Below are 27,305 nucleotides of genomic sequence, written 5' to 3' on the forward strand. Positions count from 1 at the left end.
TATGTCCTAGGCTGGGCATCCAATGGAGGGTCTTACTGAACTTGTGCAAAGGATAGTCTAGGTACTATGATGGCTGTAATTAAAAAAAAAAAAAAGAAAATAACAAGTGTTGGTGAGGATGTGGAGAAAGGGTAATGCTTGTACATTGCTGGTGGGTTCAGCCACTGGGGGAAATAGCTTGGCGGTTGCTCAAAAACTTAAATACAGAATTACCATAAGACTCAGCAATTTCATTTCTAGGTGTGTACCCTCCCCCGTTGAAACTGAAAACTAGTATTCAAATACATGTACACACATATTCATAGAAGCACCATTTCAGTATACCCAGAAGATGGAAACAATCCAAATGTTTATCCCTTGGTGAGTGAAAATAAATTGGTATATTTACACAGCAGAATATCATTCAGCCATAAAAAGTAATGAAATAATGATTCATGCTATACCTTGGATGAATCTTGGGAACATTTTGCTAAGTGAAGAAGGCAGATACAAAAGGTCACACATTGTATGATTGCATTTATATAAGATGTCCAGGATAGGTAAATCCATAGAGTCAGAACACAGACTGGTTGATGTAAGGGGTTGAATAGAAAAGGGAATGGGGAGGAACTGCTTGATAGGTCTAAGTATCCTTCTGGGGTGATGAAAGTGTTTTGGGACTAGATAGAGGTTGGTGGTTGCACAACACTGTGAGTGTAAAGAGGCACTGAACTGTTCATTTTGATTATATGTTATGTGTATCTCACCTCAATTAAAAAGAGTCTATTTAGGTTAGGGGTTTCTGTCTTGGGAGCCAGCCCTTTAAGAGTCACAAGGAAGGGGGCGGAGCTAGGGAGGCGGGCCTGTAAGAATCACAGGAGGCTGCGCCTGCGCGGGAGAGTCACGTGGTTGCTGGGCCGGGGAAATGGCGGCTCCAGGAGAGAGCGGGGCTTCGGCTGGCGGAGGGAGCACTGAGGAAGCATTTATGACCTTCTACAGTGAGGTGAACGCCGAGTGAGGAGTAGTGGCACCGGGGCGACTCCACTCGGTCCTACTTTCCCAGCGGGCAAAGGCAGTGGTCTTCCTGGCCTGGACCGTTGGGCGGTTCCTCCTGTCTGGCCTTCGGGCAGGCAGGGGGGCTGGGGGTGTGTGTGCGCATCTCTGCCTCGTAGCTGCTGGGGGAATCCCTTGGGCATCGAAAAAGGGGCCAGGATCCGACGTCTGCGGGTAGACGACGATTGTGGCCAACGAAGTGCCTGGGCGCGTGCAGAGGGCCCCAAGTCCGCGGAGTCCGAGGCTGGCAGGAGCTGGCAGAGTCCGGCCTTCTTGGGGGCGACTTAACTTTGCTGGGCCTCATTTTTATTCTGAACGGAAGCACTGTCTACCCTTAGTCCTTTGTAATGAGTTGTATTACTGGTTATTTCTGCCATTCGTGGGCGCCAGGCACTATGCATCATGCCAGGGAGGCATTATCTTTGTTTTACAGATGACAAACCTGAGGTTTAGGGAAGCGAAATAATTTGTTCTGGGTCTTACAGCAGATATCAGCTTGGTATCATGTTAGGATTGGGGGGGTCAGTTTGGTGTGAGCCTCACTTATTGTCGCATTTCCAGCACGTACGTCATAGTAATTGCTTGGTAAATATTTGTTGAATAAATGAATGAATAAATGAAAAGCATGCCATTTGGAGTCAGGGGACCTTGGATTGGATTTTTGCAAGGCAGTTGGACTGTGTTTTAATTCTTTCAAGACGTTGATTTTGCAGATCTTAGGTTTTTACCTCTGTAAAGCCAGAGTTAATATTAAAACAAGAGTTTTTATGAACGTTAAAGGAGTTAAGGTATAAGAAAAGGTGTCATAACATATAAAGCAGAAAGAAGCATCTTTCTAAGAGTTAAAGCTGAATGGCATGGATTTGAGGAATGGAGTTGCTCCTGTCTAGGCTGTGAGCTGCTCAGAGTTCAGCACCGTGTCACATTCGTTTTTTATCTTTGGTATTTGTAACAGTGCTTGTTACATAGTAGATTCTCCACAGTATTAAATTTGAAAATGGAATTAGCATATCCTTTATAGTCTGTCCTTTTGAAATGCCTAATTCACATGAAAATGTTGATATGCTGGTACCAAAGTTTATTGACCTCTAATGACTACTCATCAGTTACACTGGAAATTGTTTCACTTACCATCTCTTAGTTAGAAATAAAAATAAACTAAAAACAATTCTGGCTTCTCTGAATTGAACGAGGGAAAGTACATGAAGGAGGATCCTTCAGACATCATTCAACCAGTGTTTCTTGAGCACCTGACACGTACAAATGTACTGTTTAGGTGCTGGAGGTATGGTAGTGAACACTAGAAAAATCCTGTCTTAGAGCTTGCATCCTATAGAGAAAGATAAGCAATAAACATGTAAAATATAGTGTCAGGTGCTACGAGGAAACATAAGTCTAGGAAAGAAGATGGGGTGAGGAGTGACATGCTATTTTCAAGAAAGTGAAGAGGAAAGATACTGAGAAGGAATGGCTTTTTATGCTTCCAAAATTATTTCCAAACTCCTTTTGGCCATAGGAATAAAGATGGTATATAACATATGAACATAACATGATTCATTTCAACTAGCATTCCAATTCTGACTGTGGTACCAAGGATGTTTTTCTGGCACTACCTAGTGCCTGTTCTCCTTGGTGTTGTTTTGGGTCCGGGATTTTTCTAACTCTATTCGCGTGATAGGTAGGCAGAATTACTTGTCCCTCCCATATACTTTTTTAATGCTGTGTTTAGTGTATGGTATATTTCAGTGTAATTGTATTTTTCTTAAATGAAAAATTGTAAATTAAGTATGAACAACACTAGTACATCTTCTGTCATAAAGTGGAAGCTCTTTGAAGGTGGTGGCTGTGACTTATTTATGTTCATTTGTGATTCTTATCTTGGAGTCAGACTGTTGGAATTAAAATTCTAGTTTACAAGTTGGGTAGCCAGGAACAGATCAGTTAACCTCTCTAAGTCTCAGTTTTCCTATCTGTAAAATGGGAATAATAGTAGTATCTACTGTATAGGATGGTTGAGAGGAATAAATATATGTAAAGTTTTTACAGTGTTAGAATTCAGTGAATGATACCTGTTGTAATTATTCTTCAAATGTTCACATGTAGACAGATTTTGCTCAACATGTCAGTAGCTTGTTAAAATGACAATTCAGAGTTTATTATTGAACTTTAGTAATGAAGTTTTTATCTCCCTTCATTTTAGGTCAAACAAATAGAGAAGAGAGATTCAGTTCTAACATCCAAAAATCAGATTGAAAGATTGACCCGTCCTGGTTCCTCCTACTTCAATTTGAACCCATTTGAGGTGAGCTGTTTGAGGTTGCTATGGCCTTGTGATGGGAGCTTTTCATAGCTGCAGGCAGACTTACATCAGAACCTTTGTCTTATAGTTGGAACTGAGATTGGCTGGTTTTATTGTGAGCAAAGCATGAGAAGGCAGCATGTTAGGAAAAATGAGATGGTCTGTGACCTGTCAAATATTCTCCATCTTTTACCAACCCTAATATACAGGGCTTTATTTTCAGATGTGAAGGGCTAGCTACCCTTGATAAACTTAGGATCTTTGATTTAGTTTGCTTGTTACAACTTTTCTTTCGTACCGCAGTAAAAAATATTGAAAACCCAGGGTGCCTGGGTGGCTCACTTGGTTAAGCATCTGACTCACTTGGTTTTGGCTCAGGTTATGATCTCATGGTTCCTGAGTTTGAGCCCCATGTTGGCCTGCTTGGTATTCTCTGTCTCCCTGTCTCTGCCCTTCCCCTGCTCTCTCTCTCTCTCTCTCTTCCAAAAATAAGTAAACTTAAAAAAATATATCAAATATCCAACAACCAAAAAATGACCACAGGGTTATAGACAAGCAAATATACTTTCTGGGTCTCCTTTGTTTTATAATTTTGAACTTTTCCTAAATATGAAAGTAAATCATATTTCTTACAAAGATTTGAAATATAATAAAAGCAAGAATAATCAAGTATAACCCCACCTAAGAGAAATAGCTCCATCTTAATTGCTTATACTTGAACTGTTTTAAAAGTTCTGTTTTGAAACAAGGAGGATAATGTACTTCATGCTATTTTATTTTTTAAAATTTTTTAATGTTTATTTTTGAGAGAGAGAGAGTGTGTGCAAGTGGTGGGGAGAGCAGAGAGAAAGGGAGACACAGAATCCAAAGCAGGCCCAAGGCTCTGAGCTGTCAGCAAAAAGCCTGACACGGGGCTCGAACTCATGAACTGGAGATCATGACCTGAGCCAAAGTCGGATGCTTAACCGACTGAGCCACCCATGCACCCCTACTTCATGCTATTTTAAATGCTGTACTGTGCAACAATGTGGACAGAACTAGATTATATTATGCTAAGTGAAATAAGTCTATCAGAGAAAGACAAATGTCATATGATTTCCCTCATATGTGGAATTTAAGAAACAAAACAGTTGAACAATGGGAAGCAAAAAAAGATAAAAACAGAGGGGCAGGCAGGCCATAAGAGACCCAAATATGGAAAACAAACTGAGGGTTGCTGGAGGGGTGGGGAGGATGGGCTAAATGGGTGATGGGTGTTAAGGAGGGCACTTGGGATGAGTACTGGGTATTATGTGTAAGTGATGAATCACTAAATTGTACTCCTGAAATCATTATTACACTATATGTTAACTAAATTAGATTGAAATAAATAAATAAAATAAATGCTATATTGTTATACAAAATATGTGTATACATTTTTTTTTTTTTTTAAATTTTAATGTTTGTTTATTTCTTGAGAGAGACAGAGACAGAGCATCAACAGGGGTGGGGCAGAGAGAGAGGGAGACATAGAATCCGAAGCAGGCTCTGGGCTCTGAGCTGTCAGTACAGAGCCCGACGTGGGGCTCGAACCCATGGATCATGAGATCACAACCTGAGCCGGAGTCAGACACTTAACCGACTGAGCCACTCAGGTGCCCCTGTGTATACATTTTTTAAAAAGAAACTTCTACTGTTTTTTTAAAGTTTATTTTTGAGGGTGGAACGGGCAGAGAGAAGGGGACAGGATCTGAAGTGGGCTCTGTGCTGACAGCAGACAGCCCAACTCAGGGCTCGAAGTCACTAACTGAGGTCGTGACCTGAGCTGAAGTCGGATGCTTAACTGACTGAGCCACACAGGCACCCTGGTGTACACATTTTTAAAAGTCTCCACAGTTTTTATTTAAAGAATTCCTTTACTGGGATGTTTGGGTGGCTCAGTTAGTTGAGCATCTAACTCTTGATTTCAGCTCAGTTTGTAATCTCAGGATAGTGGGTCAAGCCCCGCGTCGGGCCCCGTACTGAGTGTGGAGCCTGCTTAGGATTCTGTCTCTCTCCCCCTGGTGCCCTTTCCCCTGCTCATATTCTCTGTCTCTGAAAATTAAAAAAATTATTTAATAATTCCTTTATTTTTCTTTATTATAGGATATTTAAACTAGTTTCTAGTTATTCACAATTATAAATAACTTTGACATGAATATTGTTACCTCTTATAAAAATAACACTTATTGAGCACCTGTAAACTTTTTTTTGTTCCTACTTTTTTTTTTATTGTGGTAAAATATACATAACATCTGGGGCACCTGGGTGGCTCAGTCGGTTGGGCGTCCGACTTCGGCTCAGGTCATGATCTCATGGTTCGTGGGTTCGAGCCCCGCATCGGGCTCTGTGCTGACAGCTCAGAGCCCGGAGCCTGTTTCAGATTCTGTGTCTCCCTCTCTCTATGCCCCTCCCCAACTCATGTTCTATCTCCCTCTGTCTCAAAAATAAATAAACATTAAAAAAAAAAAAATTAAAAAAAAAAATATACATAACATCTAATTAACCATTTAACAGTTTTTAGGTGTACATTTCAGGGGCAGTAAGTACATTCAGTGTTGTGCACCCATCATCATTGTCTTCTCTAGAACTTTTTCATCATTCTAAACAGAAACTCCAAACCCATTAAACAATAACTCCCCATTCCTCCTACTCCCAGTCTCTGGTGATTTCTATTCTATTTTCTATCTATCAATTTGCCTATTCTAAGTGCCTCATATAGGTCGAATTGTATAGTATTTGTACTTTTGTGTCTGACTTATTTCATTTAGCATAATGCTTTCAAGGCTCGTCCATTGCTTCTGTTTTTTTGAAGAGTAACAAAAAATTTTTTTGAAGTTTATTGATTTGAGAGAGAGGGTGTGCGTGTGTGCAGAGTGTGTGGGGAGGGGCAGAGAGAGGGAGAGAGAGAATCCCAAGCAAGTTCCTCACTGTCAGTGCAGAGCCTGACTTGGGGCTTAATCTCATGGATGGTGAGCTCATGACGTGGACTGAAATCAAGAGTCAGATGCTTAACTGACTGAGCCACCTAGGTGCTCCTGAAGAGTAATTTTTAAAGAATTGTTTCATTTTATTTATCTTTTTTTTTTTAATGTTTATTTTTGAGGGGGGGGCGGAGAGAGGAAGGGAGGGGCAGAGAGAGAAGCAGAGGATCCAAAGTGGGCTTCGTACTGACAACAGAGACCCTGATGTAGGACTCAGACTCAGGAACCACGAGATCATGAGCTGAGCCAGATGAAGTTGGATGCTTAAGGACTAAGCCACCCAGGCACCCCAAGAACTGTTTCATTTTAAAACAATTTCAGATTTGTAGAAAGGTTACAAGTACATTATGAAGACTTTCTTGGACCGTTTGATACCAAGTTGCTAGTATGATGTTCTTTGCTCTAGAATACTTCAGTGTGTTTTTCCTACAAATGACACTTTCCTACTGAAGCACAATATAACCATCCAAATCAAGAAAGAAACATTGGTACACTGTTACCATGTAGTTCTCAGACCCCATTCAAATTTGCCAGTTGTCGCAATAATGTCCTCTACAGCAAAAGGATCCAGTCAAGAATCAACTGTTATATTTAGTTGTTGTGTCTGTTTAGTCTTTAGTCTGGAACAGTTTCTCATCCTTTCCTTGACTTTGACGACCTTACCATTTCTTAAGATTACGGGCCAGTTATTTATTAAAAAAAATTTTTTTTAAATGTTTATTCTTTTTTGAAAGACAGAGACAGAGCATAAGCAGGGGTTGGGCGGAGAAAGAGGGGGACACAGAATCTGAAGCAGGCTCCAGGCTCTGAGCTGTTGGGGCTTGAACCCACGATCTGTGAGATCATGACCTGAGCCAAAGTTGGACGCTCAATTGACTGAGCCAGCCAGGCGCACCCAAGCCAGTTATATTGTAGCGTCTCTCTCAATTTGAGGTTGTTTGATATTTCTTCAGTTGGATTCAGTTTATGCAATGTTGGAATGCAGGAATATCACAGAAGTGATACTGTATTCTTCTCTTGGCAACTTATAAAGTACATGATATTTCCAGTATCCCAGGTTTATCCCATTTCTAATGATGTTAACTTGATCACTTCGAGAGGTGCCTGCTGTGTTCATAAGTTACTTTTTTTCCCTTTTGTAATTAGTAAGTATTTTATGGGGAGGCACTTTGAGACAGTGTAAATATTCTCTTATCAAAGTTTCAGTTTATTCATTTATTAGTCAGTATAGACTTAGGGTTTCCTATTTTATCCAGTGTGTTGTATTTTGATATTATTTATTTTGTTGCTCAAGTTGTCCCAAATTGGGCCAGTAGGTTATCTTTCAAGCAAGGTCCTATCTTTCGATATGTTTTCATCATTCTTTGATTACTAGACACTCTTGTACTTTTCCTGACCCAGCCTAAAATCATTTCAGTGAGGAGCTCCGATTCCTTTTAGTGAAGAATGGTATTTAGAGATAAAGATTTGGGTGCTAGGTGTACTCATTGCTGTTGGGAATGTCACTACTCCAGACCCTATTGGTAGATAGGGCTAAGAAGTGAGTGTATGTGTATGCATGCATATGTGTGTTTGCATGTGTACATACATGTATTGACATCCAATTTCAATCCAACACTACAGGGTTTATTCTAGTTTTGTGTTTTTTTTTTTTTTTTTTTTTTTTTTTTTTAACATGTTTGTAGTTCCCTTCTCTCATAGTGAGAAATCAGGCTCCCACTATTTTAAATATGTGTATATTTACTTAATTGATCGTCCTGTTTACATCTGATCTCCCAGCTGCCATTCCTCACCGTACCTGAGCTTAAAACTCCCATGCCAGGTTACCCTTCCAGGTGGGTGCATTCCTCACCCACCTCTGGCTCCTTGGGACCTCTCTTCATCCCTTTTGGACTCCAGCATCCTCCCCATCAAACAGGCACATTTCTACCCTGCTCTGGCTTTGACCCTTACGTCAGGCTACCTTCCTCTGAAAACATCCTCCCCATCTTACTTGGGCTCTAACTCCATTCCATCCCCCCCCGCCTTTGCATGGAGGCTCTCTTCACCCTGATCAGGCTCCAACTTCTGTGACTGTCATACTTCCATCCAAGTGCTGTCTACATTCTGCTTGGGTTCTGACACCTCTTGTTGGACTGCCTTCCTATGTTGGATGCCCTCCTACATGGGTGCCCACCTCACCAAGTACAAGTTTCCCATGCTAGGCCATCCCTTTGTGGAGATATTCTTGCTTGGACTCCTATACTCTGTGCCAACCCACTTCCCTTGTAGACACTTTTCTTACCTTGCCCACTCTCAAATACCCCGGTTGCATTCTATTTCCTTTTTTTTTTTAAAGAAATTTTTAAAATGTTTATTTATTTTTGAGAGACAGGGTACGCATGTGTGCAGGGTAGGGGCAGAGAAAGAGGGAGACAGAGGATCCAAAGCAGGTTCTGTGCTGACAGCAGAAAGCCTGATGTGGGGCTTGAACTCACATACTGTGAGATCATGACCTGAGCTGGAGTCAGACGCTTAACCAACTGAACCACCCAGGCGCCCCTCAACTCTGCTTTCATGTGGATGCTTTCCTTAGCCCTCTTGGGCTCTGATACCCTGCACTTGGCTACCCTCCCATGTTCACAGTCTTACCCTGCTTAGGTTTTAACACCCTATGCCTGGCTGCCTGCCCACTGAGATGCCCTTCTCAACCCACTTTGTACCTCCATGTCAGGGTACCTTTCTGTGTGGATGCTCTTCTCACCCCATTTGTGTTCCACCATGGTGTGACTGGCCACTGTTTCCTGTGTGGTCACCACCATCTTCATCCCAGATGGGCTCTGACCCTGCACTGGGCTATCTTGATGTCCTACCCAGGATAGGTGTCTACTTTGCCTGGCTCCACTTAATGTGTTTGGATTGTATTGCTCAGAAAGGGAAGGGTAAGACAGAAAACTTAAAGAGTACTTTTGAGGGGCATCTGGTTGGGTCAGTTGGAAGAGCATGTGACCCTTGGTCTTGGGGTCATGAGTTAAGGGACTTGAACTCATGACCCTAAGATCAAAAGTCGCATGCTCTTCCTATTGAGCCAGCCAGGAGCCCCTGATTGTTTTTCCCCAAGAGTATTCTTGATACAATTTGGGGGAGGGAAGGGAGAAGATAATTTGTTTGAGAAGGATAAAGAATTTGATGATATGTTCTTTGTATTTAACCATACTTTTTTTTTTTTTTTTTTTTTAATGTTTACTTATCTTTGAGAGAGGGAGACACAGAATCTGAAACAGGCTCTAGGCTCTAAGCTATCAGCACAGAGCCAGACATGGGGCTCGAACCCATGAGCCTGGAGATCATGATCTGACAGCTGAAGTCAGACGCTCAACTGACTAACCCACCCAGGTGCCCCTCTATTTAACCATACTTTTAAATTGTGCAGAGTACCATGAAAAGGGGACATGTGATCATATAACTTACCCATTTATTTATTAAGGTAATTTGTGTTTCCTGTGGTTATCTGATTGAAAAGAAATGACAGATTGTTGGGACTACTATGAAGGCTGGAATTTTAACACCCTACTAGTTAATGTGGTTCTGGAAGTCACTGCCCTGTAGTTCCTGTCCTGACTATATAAAGTATGTTTGAGGGGCTCTGGTGGCTCAGTTGGGTAAGCGTCTGACTTTAGCTCAGGTCATGATCTTGTGGTTCATGGGTTCGAGCCCTGTGTTGGGCCGTGGAACGTGCTTGAGATTTGCTCCCTCTCTCTCTCTCTCTCAAAATAAACAAAAAAAAAAAATGTTGGAGTATATGTACACATTATGCATATGTATATATGTGTATATACGTATGTACACACTCACAATTGACCGTTAAACAATGCAGGGATTAGTCAGTCATACAAACCCTCATGCAATTAAAAATCTGTGTATGACTTTGACTCACCCCCAAATTTAACTACTAATAAACTACTATTGATTAGAAGCCTTACTGAGACCAAACCATCAATTAACACGTTTTGCATATGTATTACATACTGTATTTTTACAGTAAAGTAAGCTAGAAAATATTAAAAAGTCATAAGAGAAAATACATTGATAGTAGTATACTATATTTATTGAAAAAAAATTCATATGTAAGTTGACCCATGCAGTTCAAACCTGTGTTCAAGAGTTGACAGTGTGCATGAATGTATGTGTGAATATATTTATCTTTACACAAAGATACGGTGAGGTTGACACTTGGGAAGATGAGAGATTGTGTTTGAATGGGCAGGACTCGATGACCATCCATAGAACTTTTGTCTTTTCTATTTTCTACAGATGTGGTGGCCACTATATAGGGTGGGTGTTACTGTCATTGTCTCCTTATGAAGTTGCTTTTTGAACCTTGAGTCAGAATTAGGTGTTCCTGGTGATATAGGAAATGAGCGACTTTTGTTTTTCACGTAGCAGCTATGGAGACATCTAAATGAATCTGAGTTTTCTACAGAGGTAAGCAGGAGAGGGAGAGAGAGAATCCCCAGCAGACTTCGCACTCAGCGCAGAGTTGGACGCGGGGCTCAATCTAACAAACCGCCAGATTATGATTTGAGCTGAAATCAAGAGACTGAGCCACCCAGGCACCCCTGGTCTTTTTCTAGTAAGGAGAGTAATGCAGTGATAGCTGTCATGCCAGGTGTCACCTGGTCAACTGAAATGTGAGTGGTCTGCCTAGACACCATCTCACCGAGTAGCAGGTAGAAAAGGGAGGAGTAAGACTGGGAATCTGAGGGACCTTATTACGGGAATCATCATCCAGGGCGCATTTTTCTTTTCTCTTCCTGCCCTCTCTCTAGCTCCCTGTTTGGCCATGTGTCTGACCTTCAGCTATTATGCAAGGATCTTACACATTCTGCAATTATTCTTCAGTTGAAGGCCCTTCTCTACTTCTTCCATAAGCGTAGAGGAACCTGTGCCCCTGCTCAGTCCTGTCCTTTTCATGTTCCTTATTTTGATTTAACTTCAAGGCCCCAGCAAGGAGCTCTACCCACTTTATTTTTTTGTGTATCTTATTAAGTACTTCGGAAGGAAAGGTGTTTATCTTAGTAGAACTCTGGAACTTGTACATAATTATCAGCTCATAGAGTTCACATATGACTTAAAACTGGATTCCTTTTTCAAGTGAAAGATTCCAAAGGAGGCTGTTACAATTTGAGTTCAGAAACTTGTATCGATGTCAGGCATTTTTGTTCATGTGTGATGGTTAATGAACTCTTTGAGGTCTAAGACTGGATTTTTCATTGCAGTATCCCCAAAGCCTGAGACACAGTAGGAGTTCAGAAAAACCTTCCAAGAATCTGAACAGATCTGTGTGCTTCCTAAGAGCCATGTTGGTAATATGGCATTTGTCACATTTGTAAGAATTGTTTCTTGTCTGTTCCTCCCCTGATGGACCTTCAATTCCGTGAAAATAGTAGTGAGCACAGTAGGAATCATAGGTGCTCCATAAGTTTGTACTGAGTGTGAAGCTGGCTTTAAAGAGGTTTGGGCCACAGGTATAGGCCCACTGTATTCATTGTATTTCATGGCCACATATGGTACCTCCATCTATTAAGGATAGAAAAGGAGTTGATTAGCTTTGAAGGCACTCAGTGAATTTTTGTTGCCACTGATCAGTACACATGTGATTAAGTTATTCTTGGAAAAACAAGGCTGGTGTGTGTGTATATATACATACCTTCATTTTTGCCAGATTATCTGAAAGTAAGCTGTAGACATTGTGATGCTTCATGCTTAAATAATTTACCAGGCATCTCCTCAGAATAAGAATATATAGCCATATAACCACAACACCATTATTGCACCTAGGAAAAACAACATTAATTCAATAACATCATCTAATGTAGTCCACACTCAAGTGGCCCCAGTTGTCCACCAAATCTTAATTATAGCTATTTTATTTAATTTGGGAATCAGTCAAGGTTTATGAATTATATTTGGCATTAGTTCTAGGCTATAGCTTTATTGGAGGCTTTTTTTATATGTGAGGTGGGAGGTTTTCCATTCTTTCTCATTCATTTTGTACACCTTCTGGGGTTGGTTGGACTTTGGTTTGCTCCAATACGTTTCTTTTCCCCAGAACCAAGGTAAGGTAAAATTCTCTTCTGAATATTTGTGTATGTACAGTTACCTTCTTTTATCTATAAATCTTATATAGCTGCATACTTTTCTTAAGTGACTTTTTCCCAATTCCTTTCTCCCTTGGGAAGGTAGAGGGGACACAATGAATCTTGAAAATGTGTTGCTTTAAAGTTCTTCTGTTCCCTCACCCTTATTGTATGCCTAGCATTGGAGAGTGGGCGTGTTCTTGTCGTAACCTTCCAAAGTCGGACGAATGCAGTGGTCATTCAGCTCCGTTGCCTACCACTAACTTTATTACTATAGGTGGGCTGTTGGAATGTTTTGAAAGCTTGCAATAAATCTTGACATTACTTGTTGCCAGGTTTTTTTTAAAAACACTGCAAGCATCTGACTAAGCTTGGTAGGTTACTATGCATTTTTAATTTTTGGTATATGTTTTTCTTTTCAAGGTTTATTTTCATTTATTTTCTCTTTGCTGTCCATCTCCCCACCACCCCCCACCTGCCCCGTCCTTAGTTCTGCTAACATTGAGCACACTTTTTTCTAACCTACATCATTTCTTACCAGTGTTTCTCAGACTTTAATATGATTCAGATTACTTGGGGATCTTGTTAAGTTTTGATTCTGATTCTGTTGCACTTAAGTGAGGCTTTCTCTTCTGGATTTCTAACAAACTCCTGTCGCCCTCTGGCCTTGAATATCAAGTAAATAAATAGTAATGCTGTGCTGAATCCATGGACTACACTGTGAAATCTTCCCCCCAAAGCACTTATTATATGGTAATTAAAAAATACGTTTTCCCTGCTTATTTATCTTTGCATTTCTGGTACATAGCAGTGTGTTCAGCAGGTAGTAGCTACTCTGTAAATGTCTGAGTGAATATATATATTTGTGGCGATGGGCTCAGGATCCATGGTGAAGACTGTCAACACCAGCTTACCCAGGCATGGAGAATGATTAAATTTATTCTTTAAAAAACAAATTGCTCTAAAAATACAGTTGATCCTTCCATTTGACTGTACCTCAGTTCTACTGAGTTGGAACCAGACTTTTCTATAGGAGGCCCATTGCTCACAGGTCTTCACAGGCAATTCTGATGTTCACTCTGGGCTGAGAACCATTGGCCCATGTGAATTACAGATATAAAGGGGAGCCCCGTGGGCCTTTCTGGATTGAAAATCAGGGATCCAGCCTCATATTCTCCTTATTGCGTATTTGTACTTTCTCCACATTTGCAAAGATAAGTAGGGGTGTGTAGGGGGGTGCTTTTTTTAATGAATGAAGGAGAAATGCAACATGGTCCAGAAACCTGTCTCTGGATATAAGATAAATTGTCCTTCTGATGGAGTAAAACATAAATGTATTTTGTATTGAGAAATACATATTGAGAAACATAAAATGGTATAACTGTTATTCTGTTACTGGTTTTCTCATTTATGTTTCTTTTTTTCCTTTTTTAAAATATTTTATTTTATTTTTTTAAAGTAATCTCTACACCCAACCTGAGGTTTGAATTTACAACTCCAAGATCAAGAGTTGCACACTCTCCCGACTGAGTCAGCCAGGTGCCCCTCATTTTTCTTCCTCCCTTCCTTCCTCCCTCCCTTCCTCCCTCCCTTCCTCCCTTCCTTCCTTCCTTCCTTGCTTCCTACCTTCCTTCCTTTTTTAAAGTTTATTTATTTCGAGAGAGACAGAGACAGTGCAAGTGGGGGAGGAGCCAAGAGAGAGGCTGAGAGAGAGAATCCCAAGCAGGCTTTACACTGTCAGCACAGAGCCCATTGGGGGCTCGAACTCATGAAACTGTGAGATCATGACCTGAGCCAAAACCAAGAGTCAGATGCTTAACCAACTGAGCCACCCAGGCACCCCATATTTCTTTTTTTATTTTTTAAGTAATCTTCACACATACCCAGTGTGGGACTCAAACTTACAACCCCAAGACCAGGAGTCATAAGCTTTACCAACTAAGCCAGACAGGTGCCCCTCATTTATGTACCTTGAGCGTTTTTTAGAACTGTGTGCCAGGTACTGTTCTAGAATATTGAGTACTGCTCTAGATGTTGATTATAACATTTATAATTATTGGGCACCTGTTAAATTCATAAATTCTTCTAATCTCTTTTACAGTTTTGACTTTGATTCTTCCAGGTTCTTCAGATAGATCCTGAAGTGACAGATGAAGAAATAAAAAAGAGGTTTCGACAGGTACAGTATTATTTCCCTGTAATAGATGGAGTCTGAACCTTCTGGAAATATAGTAGCACATGATTCTCTTAGGATTTGCTGTTACGACTATTGGACCAAAATTTAATTTTTTTTTTAAGCTTAAGATTATGTAACTTTTTTTTTTTTTTTTTTTACATTTTATTTATTTTTGAGAGAGACAGAGACAGAGCACAAGTGGGGGAGAGTCAGAGAGAGAGGGAGACACAGAATCGGAAGCAGGCTCCAGGCTCTGAGCTGTCAGCACAGAGCCTGACGTGGGGCTCGAACTCACAAACCGCTGGATCATGACCTGAGCTGAAGTTGGACGTTCAACCCATTGAGCCACCCAGACGCCCCAAGATTATGTAACTCTTTAAAAACAAACCTCATAGTGACATAAAATCTTAAATAATTTATTGACCATGGCTTACCTCTTATTCACACAGCCCACCTACAGCAGTAGTTATTGGTAAGCTATGGAGCTGAATGACCACTGCATTCAGCAGGCTTTTTGAAGCTTATTACAGGAGCATACCCACTCTCAAATTTAAGCATACAGTTGGGAGTGAGGGAGAAGGAAGAATAGGATGAATTTGACCTCTGAATAGAATGAATCTTATATCCAAATAGAACCTTTCCAGGCCCTTAAGTAAGCGGGAGAAGTACAAGGTAGAATAGTGGAACTTACATGGAGTCATGCTTATTAAATTCCCTGCCTTCCTGGAGAAAACATGTTAAATGATTTGAAACAGTTTTTTTATTTTTAAGACCCCCTTCCTCAATAACTTTATCTTGTGCAAACTTAAACATCCAAGAGATACCTGGTTTCATGTAAATAGTGCTTTATTGTCCAGTCTGTTGTTTAATAACCTTGAGCTACAAAGGTTTATAGTAGTCTTTTTAAAAAACCCTTCCAATTTTGATAGCTGAGTAACCCCCAGCCTTTCTTTCTAGGAGTTGAATAAATACACTCCCTGCCATCTGTCTTTGCAAATTGGATTTTCTGTATACCTAATGTCTTTTTTGTTGGTTTGTTTTTTAAAATGTCCCCAACTTTTATTTATCTCTTTGTACTTCATATTGTAATAGGGTCTGACCAGTGCAGAATATAATTCTCATCTCCTGCATTCCATACTTGTTAATATCCAATATTATGCCTGCTTCCTCAATACAGTAACTGCCCCCACATTGCTGACTCATAATCATGTTCTGATCTGCTATTAAGCCAAGATGTTTTTTATCTTTGCCTACTAAGTCATTTCCCATTATATAACATTAAAACATTTTTTTTGTTTATGTTTTATTTATTTTTGAGAGAGAGATAGAGCATGAGTTGGGGAGGGGCAGAGAGAGAGGGAGACACAGAATCCGAAGTAGGCTTCAGGCTCTGAGCTGTCAGCAGAGAGCCTGACACAGGGCTTGAACTTGCGAACTGTGAGATCATGACCTGAGCCAAAGTCAGATGCTTAACCAACAGAGGCACCCAGGCGCTCCACCCTATCTTATAACTTTCTCTTCCTGAGTTCTACTCTGCACTTATATTCAGCTTTTATCCCCTTAAAATGTCAAGTTTCCTAATGTAATGCATTAGCAGTCTTTCCCAATTTAATAAGCAAGCATTCAAATCCACAGTCAAAACTTTTTTATGTAAGCTGTATGAAGAACTCAGTGAGAGTTCTTTAGTTATTAATATGATCTAATAGTTAAGAGTATGGGCCTTAGAGCTATATGACTTGAGTTTCAATCTCAGCTGTACCTCTTATGAGCAGTTTGAAGTTGGACAAGTCCCTTTCAACCTTTCTGTGCCTGTTACCTCATTTATAAAATGCCCGTAATGTGTCTACCCAGTAAGATTGTTATGAGGATTTAAATGAGGTAATCGAACAATGCACTTAGAGAAGTATGTCTTTTTCTTGGCATGCAGTATGTCCTCTTTCTGTGCTATCAATGTGTGCTAGACAGTATGCTGTTTCTTGCATTATTTCAATGAGCTAGAGGTACCTAGTATTGTATTTACAGAGGAGGAAACTGGAACAGAGATAGGTTAAGTGAATTGCTCAAGGTCTCACAGCTGGTAGGTGATTAAAGTTGGAATTAGAGCCCAGGATTCTGACTCCAGTAATGCTGGATTTAGCATTTCATTCCCACTTGCTGTCATTATCCCCCAAAAGTCCCACTGTTCCAATTAGTTGGTTTTGGTCTGTCAATGACAGTAGGTCAGTGGTTCTTAACCCTGGCTGTCTGAAAGAATCACCTATGGAGATATTTGCTTTTCACTTTAACTTTTTTATTATATGTTTCTTTTTGAGAGACAGAGAGAGACAGAGCGTGAGCAGGGGAAGGGCAGAGAGAGAAGGAGACACAGAATCTGAAGCAGGCTCCATGCTCTGAGCTGTCAGCACAGAGCCCAATGTGGGGCTCAAATCGTGAGATGACCTGAGCTGAAGTTTAACTGACTGAGCCACCCAGGTGTGCCCCCTGTTATAAAAATTTTTAATTATATTTTAAAAAGAAAAGAATAGAGCAGTGAGTCCTCATATACTCACCATCTGTAGGCAACAGTTTGCTTCATTAACTATGTTTTTGGCCGAGTTGTGAAGTAAATTATAGATGTCATGGTACTTTACCCCCAATATTTCATCATGTATCCCCCCCAAGGAAAAAAAAAAAGGACATTTTCTTGCATAACTACTTGTCAGACCTAACAAAATTGACACTAATTCCTTACTGTCACCTGTTACCCAGTAGAGGTTAATCCAGTAGAGGCTTAAAAAAGTACAGATTCCAGGGGTGCCTGGGTGGCTCAGTCGGTTAAATGTCTGATTCTTGATGTGGGCTCAGGTCATAATCTTACGGTTTGTGGGATTGAGCCCCATGTTGGGCTCTGCACTGACAGTGAGCAGCCTACTTGGGATTCTCTCTCTCCCTTTCTCTCTGCCCCTCCCCTGCTCCTGTGCACACGTGTGCTCTCTATCTCTCTCAAAAAAAAGTACAGATGTCAGAGACTGATTCAGAGGGTCTGAGAGTAGCAAGTAGACCTATATTTTAAAAAGCTTTACAGGGTTGGAGCATAGCCAGAACTAAGAACTACTACTTAATGTTTGTTTGTTTGTTTGTTTTTTAAGTCTTTATTTTAGTTCTAGTTAACATACAGTGTAATATTAGTTTCAGGCATACAGTATAGTGATTCAGCAATTCCGTACGTCAGCTGGTGCTCATCACAACAGGTACACTCCTCAGTCCCCATCACCTATTTAACCTATCCCCCGCCCCCCTCCTTAGAGAACCACAACTTTAAAAGTTCTTTTAGGAAAGAGATGATGTCTCATACGTGCTTTAGCCTTCTTAGTGCTTATCAGTATAAGGAACATAATAGGAACTGGGTACTTTTCAGTCTTCTTCATCCTCACAGCATCCTTGTAATGCTTGGCTTATATTTCTTCTCGACCTTGTGATTAAAATCCTAAATGTTTCCCAGCATTTTACCTTTTGGGGCTTGAGTTCTAAGGACCAGTGTTTCTGCACATTTTATGATACTTACTAATTTGTAAAAAATGTTTGTGGCTGACAGTCTTTTTTGCTATAATACCTTAGAGCTTTTGGTCGGAAGGAGGCATGATGCAGGTGAAGAGTTACTAAATGTTCCTCGTATTGACAAACCTAACTTTCCCCTTGTTGTAGTTATCCATATTGGTGCATCCTGACAAAAACCAAGATGATGCTGACAGAGCACAAAAGGCTTTTGAAGGTATTTGTAAATTTACCTGCTCCTGACTAAAACTTTTATCAGTGCTAGAGACTAACTGTTCCTTGTCCTGGATCAAGGAAGGAATGTTACAGTTTTGTCTTCTGGTGATGAAGAAGCTGTGGTTTTCAGTAGAACAGTTGTCATTGCAAAGCAGAATGTTGCTGTTTAAGAAATAGATCTTAACTTTGCCTTGTTAAAACTTTTATGTGCCAACAAAGACTGTTACTGCATAGGATCATTTTTCTTCTTTGAACAACAACAAAAATAATTGGAAGTATTTTATCACTGAATTAAATCTAGTTGTGGTGTACATAGTCTTGAGGGTATATTTAATTTTTTCCAAGGCTCTCAAGGAAAGTCATTGCTGTAGTTGTATGTTTTAAAATTAGCTTAACAACAATAAATAATTTAACAAAATAGGGAATGCTTTTAGATGGCACAAGTCCATTTACGCTGCCTGAGTATAGTTCAGACTTTCAGAGGGTGTTTGCAGAAACAGTTAATTTCAATGTTTTGCATTAGCTGTGGACAAAGCTTACAAGTTGCTACTGGATCAGGAACAAAAGAAGAGGGCCCTGGATGTAATTCAGGCAGGAAAAGAATACGTGGAACACACTGTAAGTATTTATAGTGCTGCTGTGTTTACAGGAAGTATTAGCAAGCCTTGGGCACCTTGCAGGAGGGTAAATGTTAACCTGGCAATACCTACTGGTGCAATTTGTGACCATTTATGTGGTCTCTGTAACTTTGCTGTGGTGCTCATGAATAGTGTTGTGCCTTAGAGCTCAGGGTGTGGAGTGGCTAGGAGGCTGCTCCCACCTCTTTTCCTTACCAGCTGCATGCTGTGGAGAGAGGGCTTTTCTTTCCCTCTCGTCACGTGTTGTCACGTTACCCACTTCTGAGAGTGGAAGAGTGGAGCAGCCATGGTGATCCTTGACCCTGGATTTTTATTCTTGTCTCAGTGAAGGGGTTGGAACATGGGCTTGAGGAAAGACTGGCAAGGGGATATGAGTAATTTTTTTTCTTTTTAATAGGAGGAGGTATATATCTGTATTAATAACAGGGTTGGGAAGGATCAACTAAAATAAATTGAGTTATAGCTGGCTTTATTTTTTTGCATTACCTAAATCTCCTGAGTGGTGGGAAGGGTTAAGATGGCTTGCTTGAGGTAAGAAAGGTTTTTGTTTTTATTTTTTACTTGCTGGGGCAAGAATTGTGAGGCCATTTGTAAGAGCTGTTTCAATTGGGAGTGAATATGGGTGTGACCTTTTCTTTGAAGAGCTTTGGAATCTGAAATAGAACTGTATAACCAGTAATAGTAATAATGAGTCCAATTTAGATGAAGAAAATGGGTAAAAAAGAGACAGATGGCCATAAGTCTATCTTGCTGGTCATGTGTTGGAAGTGGTACCTGTAGGCAAAATTTTGGTAGAAATCAGGGAAGGACCTGACAAGTTCTCCTTAAATCATTGTGGTATTTACTTTTCCTCTTATTTTGCCTATAAAGGAGCCATCCTCAGGCTTTCTGGCCACAAGGTGGCAGTAGGGCCATTCTGAGCTTGGAAGACACTGGCTTTTTGCTGGAGCTGTAGTAGTAAATGGTTATTTAATAGAGAAATGACATTCTTATGTGAATGGGTATGTTTATTTTTTTTTTAGCTCTCAATGGTGGCCAGAATGATAAAAAAACAAACAAACAAACAAACAGTTAATGTGGTATGAAAATTACTGGTTTAAGGGGGTTTCACAGTGAGAATTATCAATAATGCAATTTTTGAAATACCTGGAAACAGTTACACTTAATGCCACAAATTCTGTAGCTTCTTATAAAACTTGACAAATGTAGTTTCTTTGCTATAAACACATAACTACAAACCACAAAAGATTAATGGGTAATCTGTTCAATGTATCAAAGGTTCTGTGGATCTGGCCTAGGATCGGATGAGTTGGGGACAACTTCCTTGCTGGTCCTCTTGCATCCTTCCTGGTGGATTGGATTTTAGATGAGGTTAGAGGAAGGACCCCTGATTCCTAGTTCTCCTTTAACTGCATTGCTGTTTTGGAGGGGAGGGGAAGAGGCTCATTTTTTTTTTTTCCATGTAAACCTTTTATTGTATGCTATATCCATTGAAAAGTGCACATGTCATATGTGTGTAGCTTAATGGATATTCTCAACTGATGAAAAAATTTTTTTTAGGTGAAAGAGCGAAAAAAGCAATTAAAGAAGGAAGGAAAACCTACAAATGTGGAGGAGGATGATCCTGAGCTGGTGAGTGAAATATGTGAAAAACCACCTTATCTCATGTGATTGAGCTCGTTGATTGGTGGGTTAAAGAGAAGGAAGCCTAAAAAATGGTGCATACATGCTAGAAACATTTGGTTTTAATTTAAAGTATTTAAATGTATGTCCATTCACCTTTCTTTAAGCTTCACTTTTTTTTTTTTTTTAAACCATAGGACTATGACTTTTTCTTTGAGTGTGTGTCTGCTGATTGGAGTTTGCAGTTGACTTCACTGTATAAAACATACATACCAAGCATTATCCGTAGTTTCTACTTTTTTTTAAAAATGTTTTATTTGTTTTTGAGAGAGAGAGAGAGAGAGAGAGAGAGAGAGAGCGAGCATGCACATGTGCGTGCACGAGCAGGGGAGGGGCAGAGAGGGAGACACAGAATCGGAAGCAGGCTCCAGGCTCTGAGCCATCAGCCCAGAGCCCGACGTGGGGCTCGAACTCACGGACCGCGAGATCGTGACCTGGGCTGAAGTCGGACGTTTAACCGACTGAGCCACCCAGGTGCCCCCCCCCCTTTTTTTTTTTTTTTTTTTTTAGAGAGAGGAAACATGTGCATGCAGAGGGAGGGGGGAGAAAGAGAATCTTAAGCAGTCTCCACACCCTATATGGAACTCAACTCGGGGCTCTCTCACAACTGTGAGATCATGACCTGAGCCAAAATCCAGAGTCCAGTGCTTCACCAACTGAGCCACCCAGGTGTCCCTCTTTGGTCTTTTCTGAAGACTCTCTTAAAAATACTCCTTGGTCCTTTACGTTGTTAAGAACCCTAATTTTGGGGGCACCCAGGTAGCTCAGTTGGTTGAGCATCCAATTTCAGCTCATGTCATGATCTCATTGTTGGTGAGTTCAAGCCCCACATCGGGCTCGCTGCTGTCAGCCTGTCAGCACAAAGCCTGCTTCAGACCCTTTGTACCCCCTCTCTCTGCTCCTACCCTGCTTACGTTCTCCCTCTCAGAAAATAAATAAAACGTTAAAAAAAAAAATTAAAAGGGGTACCTGGGTGGCAAGTTGGTTAAGCGTCCAACTTCAGCTCAGTTCGTGATCTCGCATTTCGTGAGTTTGGGCCCCACATCGGGCTCTGTGCTGACAGCTCAGAGCCTAGAGCCTACTTCGGATTCTGTGTCTCCCTCTCTCTCTGCCCCTTCCCCGCTTGCGCTCTCTCTCTTGAAAATAAAGAAACATTAAAAAAAATAAAGAATGCTGGCATTTTCTAAAATAAATTTTATTTAAAGGATTTTTTTTTAAAGCAAGGGGGTTTTTTTTTGTTTTCTTTTTAAGTTTTATTTATTTATTTTGAGAGAGAGAGAGCACAAGCAGGGGGGAGAGGCAGAGAGAGAAGGGGAGAGAGAGAATCCCAAGCAGGCTCTGTTCTGCCAGGACAGAGCCCAGTGCAGGGCTCGACCTCACAAACTGCGACATCATGGCCTGAGCGGAAACCAAGGAGACCAAGAGTCGGATGCTTAACCAACTGAGCTACCCAGGCACCCTGAGGATGTTGTTTTTGTTTTTTTTTAAATGTTTATTTTTGTGGGGGGGGGACGGGCAGAGAGAGAGGGAGAGAGAGAGAATCCCATTCAGGCTCTGCACTGTCAGCACAGGGCCCAACTTGGGGCTCTTACCTCATGAGCCATGAGATTATGACCTGAGCTGAAATCAAGAGTCAGACGCTTAACCGACTGAGCCACCCAGCTGCCCCAAGAACCCTAATAACTTTTTTAAGTTGTCTTGTTTTTTTCCTGATTATATAAGAACAATACTAATGATAAAAAATTTGGAAAAAGCAAAAGAATATAAAATATTCAAAATCAGTAACTGTCCATCCAAGAAAGTTTGGACTTTTTAAAGATACTGAAATATTCATTCTGACTGACTGACTGACTCCTTCACTCATTTGATGTTTGTCCTTATCAGGGACTGGGGTTGTCAGTATTGCTTTTATTGAGCAGTGCCTGGCAGATAACAGTATTAAAAAGAAGTGACAGATTTTGGGATTCCTTTACCTCCCTTTTTCTCTGCACATTACTCTTTGCTCCAGTGTCTCTGATTTTAGGATATAGGTTCTATGAAATCTGCATGATGGGTTACTTTCTATTTTTCTTTGTATATTTAAAATACTTCATGGGGCGCCTGGGTGGCTCAGTCGGTTAAGTGTCCGACTTCAGCTCAGGTCACGATCTTGCGGTCCGTGAGTTCGAGCCCCGCATCGGGCTCTGGGCTGATGGCTCAGAACCTGGAGCCTGCTTCCGATTCTGTGTCTCCCTCTCTCTCTGCCCCTCCCCCGTTCATGCTCTGTCTCTCTCTGTCTCAAAAATAAATAAAACGTTAAAAAAAAATTTTTTTTTTAAATACTTCATATTTTGAAGAAAAAACATTTTAAAGATCGAGTCCTGTTTTCTGTCTCACGTTGTGTCTTTTTTTTCTGTCTGCGTATTAAGTAGAATGTAAGTTTAGCTGTGTACAACTGAGACCCAAAACGATGGTGGTTTGAACAAGACCGTGATTTGTTTTCTGTCGTGTATAATATAGTCTTTGGGAAGATGGCTCCTGGTATGGCAGCCCTGGACCATGTGTTATTCAAGGACTCATTCTCCTCTCTGTGGCTCTGCCAACAAGGCTGTTGCCCCCATCCTCACGGTCCTGGGTGTGTCATCACCTCACCCGAGTACCAAATAGAATAGAGGAAGGTGGCAAGGAGGGACAAGCGTACTCCCTGTAAGAACATTCCGGGAAATTGCTGCATCATTTCTCCTTATGTTCTGTTGGCTGGAGGCTAAGTTCCATGGCCACACCTAGCTTCAAGGAAGGCTAGGAAAGATGGGTTTTTACAGTGGGTGACCAGATACCTAAAGACAAGGGGCTTTACGTGGAAGGAGAACAGATAATGGGGTGGTGGAAGACACACAGCTAATAGCGTCAGTGGCCCTGCCATAGTTAGTAGACGCCTGAGACTGGTCTGCTTGATAGCAACTCATAGTACCTGGCTGGGTGCCTAGCACAGAGTAATGATGAAATACTTGTGAAAAGAAAGAAAGTTATTTTTTCAGAGTTCTTTGGAGGAAAGGGCCCTCCAACATGGTTATGATAAACAAATCGAATTTTTTTCTTTTTCGTGCTTTTTAGCAGAGCAAGTTTCCTGTGTATCATCTGCTTGGTGAAAGTGGAAAATTTTCATGGGTGGTTATGTTATTTATCTCTCAGGAGAGAGCATCATTAAGTAGTTCTCTCTGAAATCTTTCTTCCTTGCTGGTTCGCATCTGCTTTTATCTTGACGCCATCTAAAAGTGCTTGATTCACGTTGCTGGTAAAATGCTTTTATTTTCTTTTTTTCTTAATTTTCTTGTAGTTCAAACAAGCAGTATATAAACAGACCATGAAACTCTTTGCTGAGCTGGAAATTAAAAGGAAAGAGAGAGAAGCCAAAGAGATGCACGAAAGGTATACATCAGAATATTCGTTTAATCCATCTAAATACCTAGATTAACCAAAATTGGTCTTTGGGGATTTTCCTCATGAAGAGTTTATTGAATCAAGGAATGATGTAGTGTATCGTTTAAGAGACTGTCTAAAATAGTTACCTGAAACAGCCAAACTTTTGAATCTTTAGGGTAAGAAATTCTCTCTGACTTTTGGGAAATTGAATAGACCTATCCTTAGGGAGTTGTTAATCAAGAGTGCTATATGTTTTCTTCCTGATTTCTTGGGGTTAAATAGGCAGAGGCCAGAACCGTTTGTGTGACTAGTGTCTGCAGCTTTGGTGAGTATGTAGTATTTATTGAACAGTGTAATCACTTACAAAACACTTATTGTCCCAAAGTATGATTTCCCTGGCTTTTCAGAAATCTTGAGGTTAACTTATGTATCTTGTAGTGTTTATTAGTGTTTAGCAGTAACTACATTTTGGTAGTTGAGGCTGTGTGAAATGTTCTTGTTTTGGGATTGGGTTTTGTCCAGAGATCCTCTTGTAAGAACCTCTGCTATTATAATGGTCGTTCTACTGAAGTAGGGTCACCTGGGTTCTTGAGATAGCTTTGTCACAGACTGAGCCTGGAACTTTTGGACTGAGCCCATAACTTACGATTATTGTTGGCTGGGCCTTGGTAACCATATATGTCCGTCTGTATAATAGGGATGTTTGTATCTTGCCCTGTAGCTCTTGCCCATGTTCTAATCTGCAATTAGGTTTACTTGATATACTTGGAATTGATTTACTTGATATACTTGTTTCTGTGGGGAGATGACTTAACTTTTATGGTTAAGAGAGTCTCTAGGTATCATATCAATACTCTGGTCTGGTTTTCTTCCTAGGAAGCGACAAAGGGAAGAAGAGATTGAAGCTCAAGAAAAAGCCAAACGAGAAAGGGAGTGGCAGAAAAACTTTGAGGTAAGTTTCCAAGGTGGCCAGGGATTCTCATTCCAGAGTAAGAAAACTTCCCCGTGTGGAAACTTGGTTCCTGGGGCATTGCCAGAACTGACTGGGGCAGACAGTCAGGGAAAGGGAATTTGTGGGGAAGAGCAGGAGCTTTGGAGAATGAGTCCTAGCTCAGCTGCCTGTATGCTCTGCAGCCTTGGCGGGAGCAAGGAGGATCCCTGAACGGTTAGAGATTATGGAAGGCACAGCTGCCAAGTGGGCTCAAGAAAAATGCTTTGCACGTTTAGTTTAGGGGTAATCATGGAGTAGCCCCGTTCTTAGAGGTCTGCTAGCAAAAACTGAGGTTCTTGTGACCCTGATGTCCTGGCTTTTAAACTTGATTCCTCTTTAACACCCTAGTTACATTCTTCAGGTGCTCAGCCAGTTTCCTCAATTGAGCAACGTCTGATGTCTTTTCTTCTGTAACATTTAGCTCTTAGGCTAGGGATTGGCTAACCAGAGTTGATGACTTTGTTTCTGTCTCCCTGCATATATGCAGAGAGAGGAAATGAATAGGGCTCTTAATACGCAGGAGAGAGACCCTGGAGGCCCTCCCGGCATCACTGGCTAGGCCTTGTGCTGGCTTTGAGCCTCCGTCCAAGTTTTGCGGGGCAGAAGGAAGGTACAGTGGAAAGAGCAGCTCTGCTGCTGGCTGTCCATACGGCTTTGAGAAAGTGATCTAACCCCGGAGTCTTGGTGTGTTCAGATGTGAAATGGTGGTGGCACTTTACATACTATGGGCAGCTTTTTGTGAGGGTTAGAAATAGCACATGCTAAGTATCTAGCCCTGCGATCTCCAGCAAATGTTGTGATGAGTATTACACATTTTGTCCTCCTCTTCCTGCCTATAGCTGATCGTGCCTTCTGGGGGTGGGATGCCACTTTCCGTGGGCTCATGGAAGCGTGAAGAAAGGCTCTGCTCTGTTCTATTTTTGGATTATTCCAGAGGGCTGAGCAGGGCTGGGCTGCAGGGATGGCAGAGCAGGTTCAGACCCTTTTCGTCAGCTAGTTTCCTCGTCCCAAACCTCTTTTGTGCTTAGGAAAGTCGAGATGGTCGTGTGGACAGCTGGCGGAACTTCCAAGCAAATACAAAGGGGAAGAAAGAGAAGAAAAATCGGACCTTCCTGAGACCACCGAAAGTAAAAATGGAGCAGCGTGAGTGACCACCTAGGGTCGCGGCCACAGAACCTTCCCCCGACTGTCTCCCCTCCTGCTTCGAAGGACTCATTCTCTCTTCCCATTTCCACCCCAACATAGAGTAGTAGTTGCTTTTTAGTCCATTTTGTTTTCAATACAATTTAATATCGATCAGAGTAATTCTTTTGTACATTGAAATGAGGGGCTCAGTTTAAAATGAAACCTTACCCCACCCCCACCCCTAGACCAACCAGGATTGGAAGGTGCCACCATGGGTGCCGCCTTCTCTTCCCACAGCCCGTAACTTAATGTTTTGTACTTCACTGAATTGTGATGGTTAGAAACCTCGTGTATAGTTTGTGGAAATCATCCAATTAAACATATTGCTTAAAATGGTGTTGCCGTGACTTCAGAGACAAGCCTGGGCCACCTTAGGAATCCCCTCTGCTTCAGTTGCTTGCTTCTGGGCGTGGCATCCTTCGAAGCCCCAGATCAGACAGGGAAGGCGGTGGGCACACAGAACAGTCACTCGATGCCCTGACCTCCCAACAGTGTGTGGCATGTGCTCTCCCTTCTGACTGATCTTTCCGTGTGGCATGAGGCTCCGAGCCACCCAAACCTGTTCACTTTCCAAAGAGCTAGCCATCTTCCACCCACCACCATTCTGTCCTAGCCTGTCTGCATTCGTTAGTGGTAATATTCTGTATATGTAATAAATTTTTATACCCTAACCATCGATGTACTCTTCCTTAGGTATTATTCCAGGGGTGGGTCCGTTGGCCCAACTCTGAAATGCTTTGGAGTTTGGCAGACCTGCTCCTCACCTGCTCCCTACCACTTAATCGCTGAACCTTAGTTTCTTCATGTACAGAATGGGAATATAGAGTAGCCGTGGCAGCCTTTACGAGGCTTTGCCGTGGCACATATAAGGTAGCTACCACAGTGCTCAGAGGGTGTTGCCAATATTACTATTGTGTGTAAAATGAAGATACTGATATTTTAAGGATTGAGTGAAATAACGTGTGAAAGCACCCAGCTTACAGTGTATACTCAAACGTCCTGCAGGTTATGAGAGACAGGATCAGCCC

At 41.3% G+C, this 27,305-nt stretch overlaps 1 protein-coding gene across 1 annotated transcript; it reads left to right on the forward strand.

Moving 5' to 3' along the window:
- The first annotated feature begins 854 nt into the window (after positions 1–854).
- Positions 855–26,948, forward strand: DNAJC8 (DnaJ heat shock protein family (Hsp40) member C8). Its single transcript, XM_060624758.3, has 9 exons — positions 855–982; positions 3,233–3,334; positions 14,575–14,631; positions 18,313–18,379; positions 18,902–18,996; positions 20,577–20,648; positions 24,016–24,107; positions 24,978–25,053; positions 26,121–26,948. The coding sequence occupies exons 1-9, from the start codon at positions 905–907 to the stop codon at positions 26,241–26,243; spliced, it is 762 nt and encodes a 253-aa protein (XP_060480741.1). The 5' UTR covers positions 855–904; the 3' UTR covers positions 26,244–26,948.
- The last annotated feature ends 357 nt before the right edge of the window (positions 26,949–27,305 follow it).

The sequence above is a fragment of the Panthera onca genome, chromosome C1, assembly GCF_046562875.1.
Source record: "Panthera onca isolate mPanOnc1 chromosome C1, mPanOnc1 haplotype 2, whole genome shotgun sequence".
NCBI lineage: Eukaryota > Metazoa > Chordata > Mammalia > Carnivora > Felidae > Panthera > Panthera onca.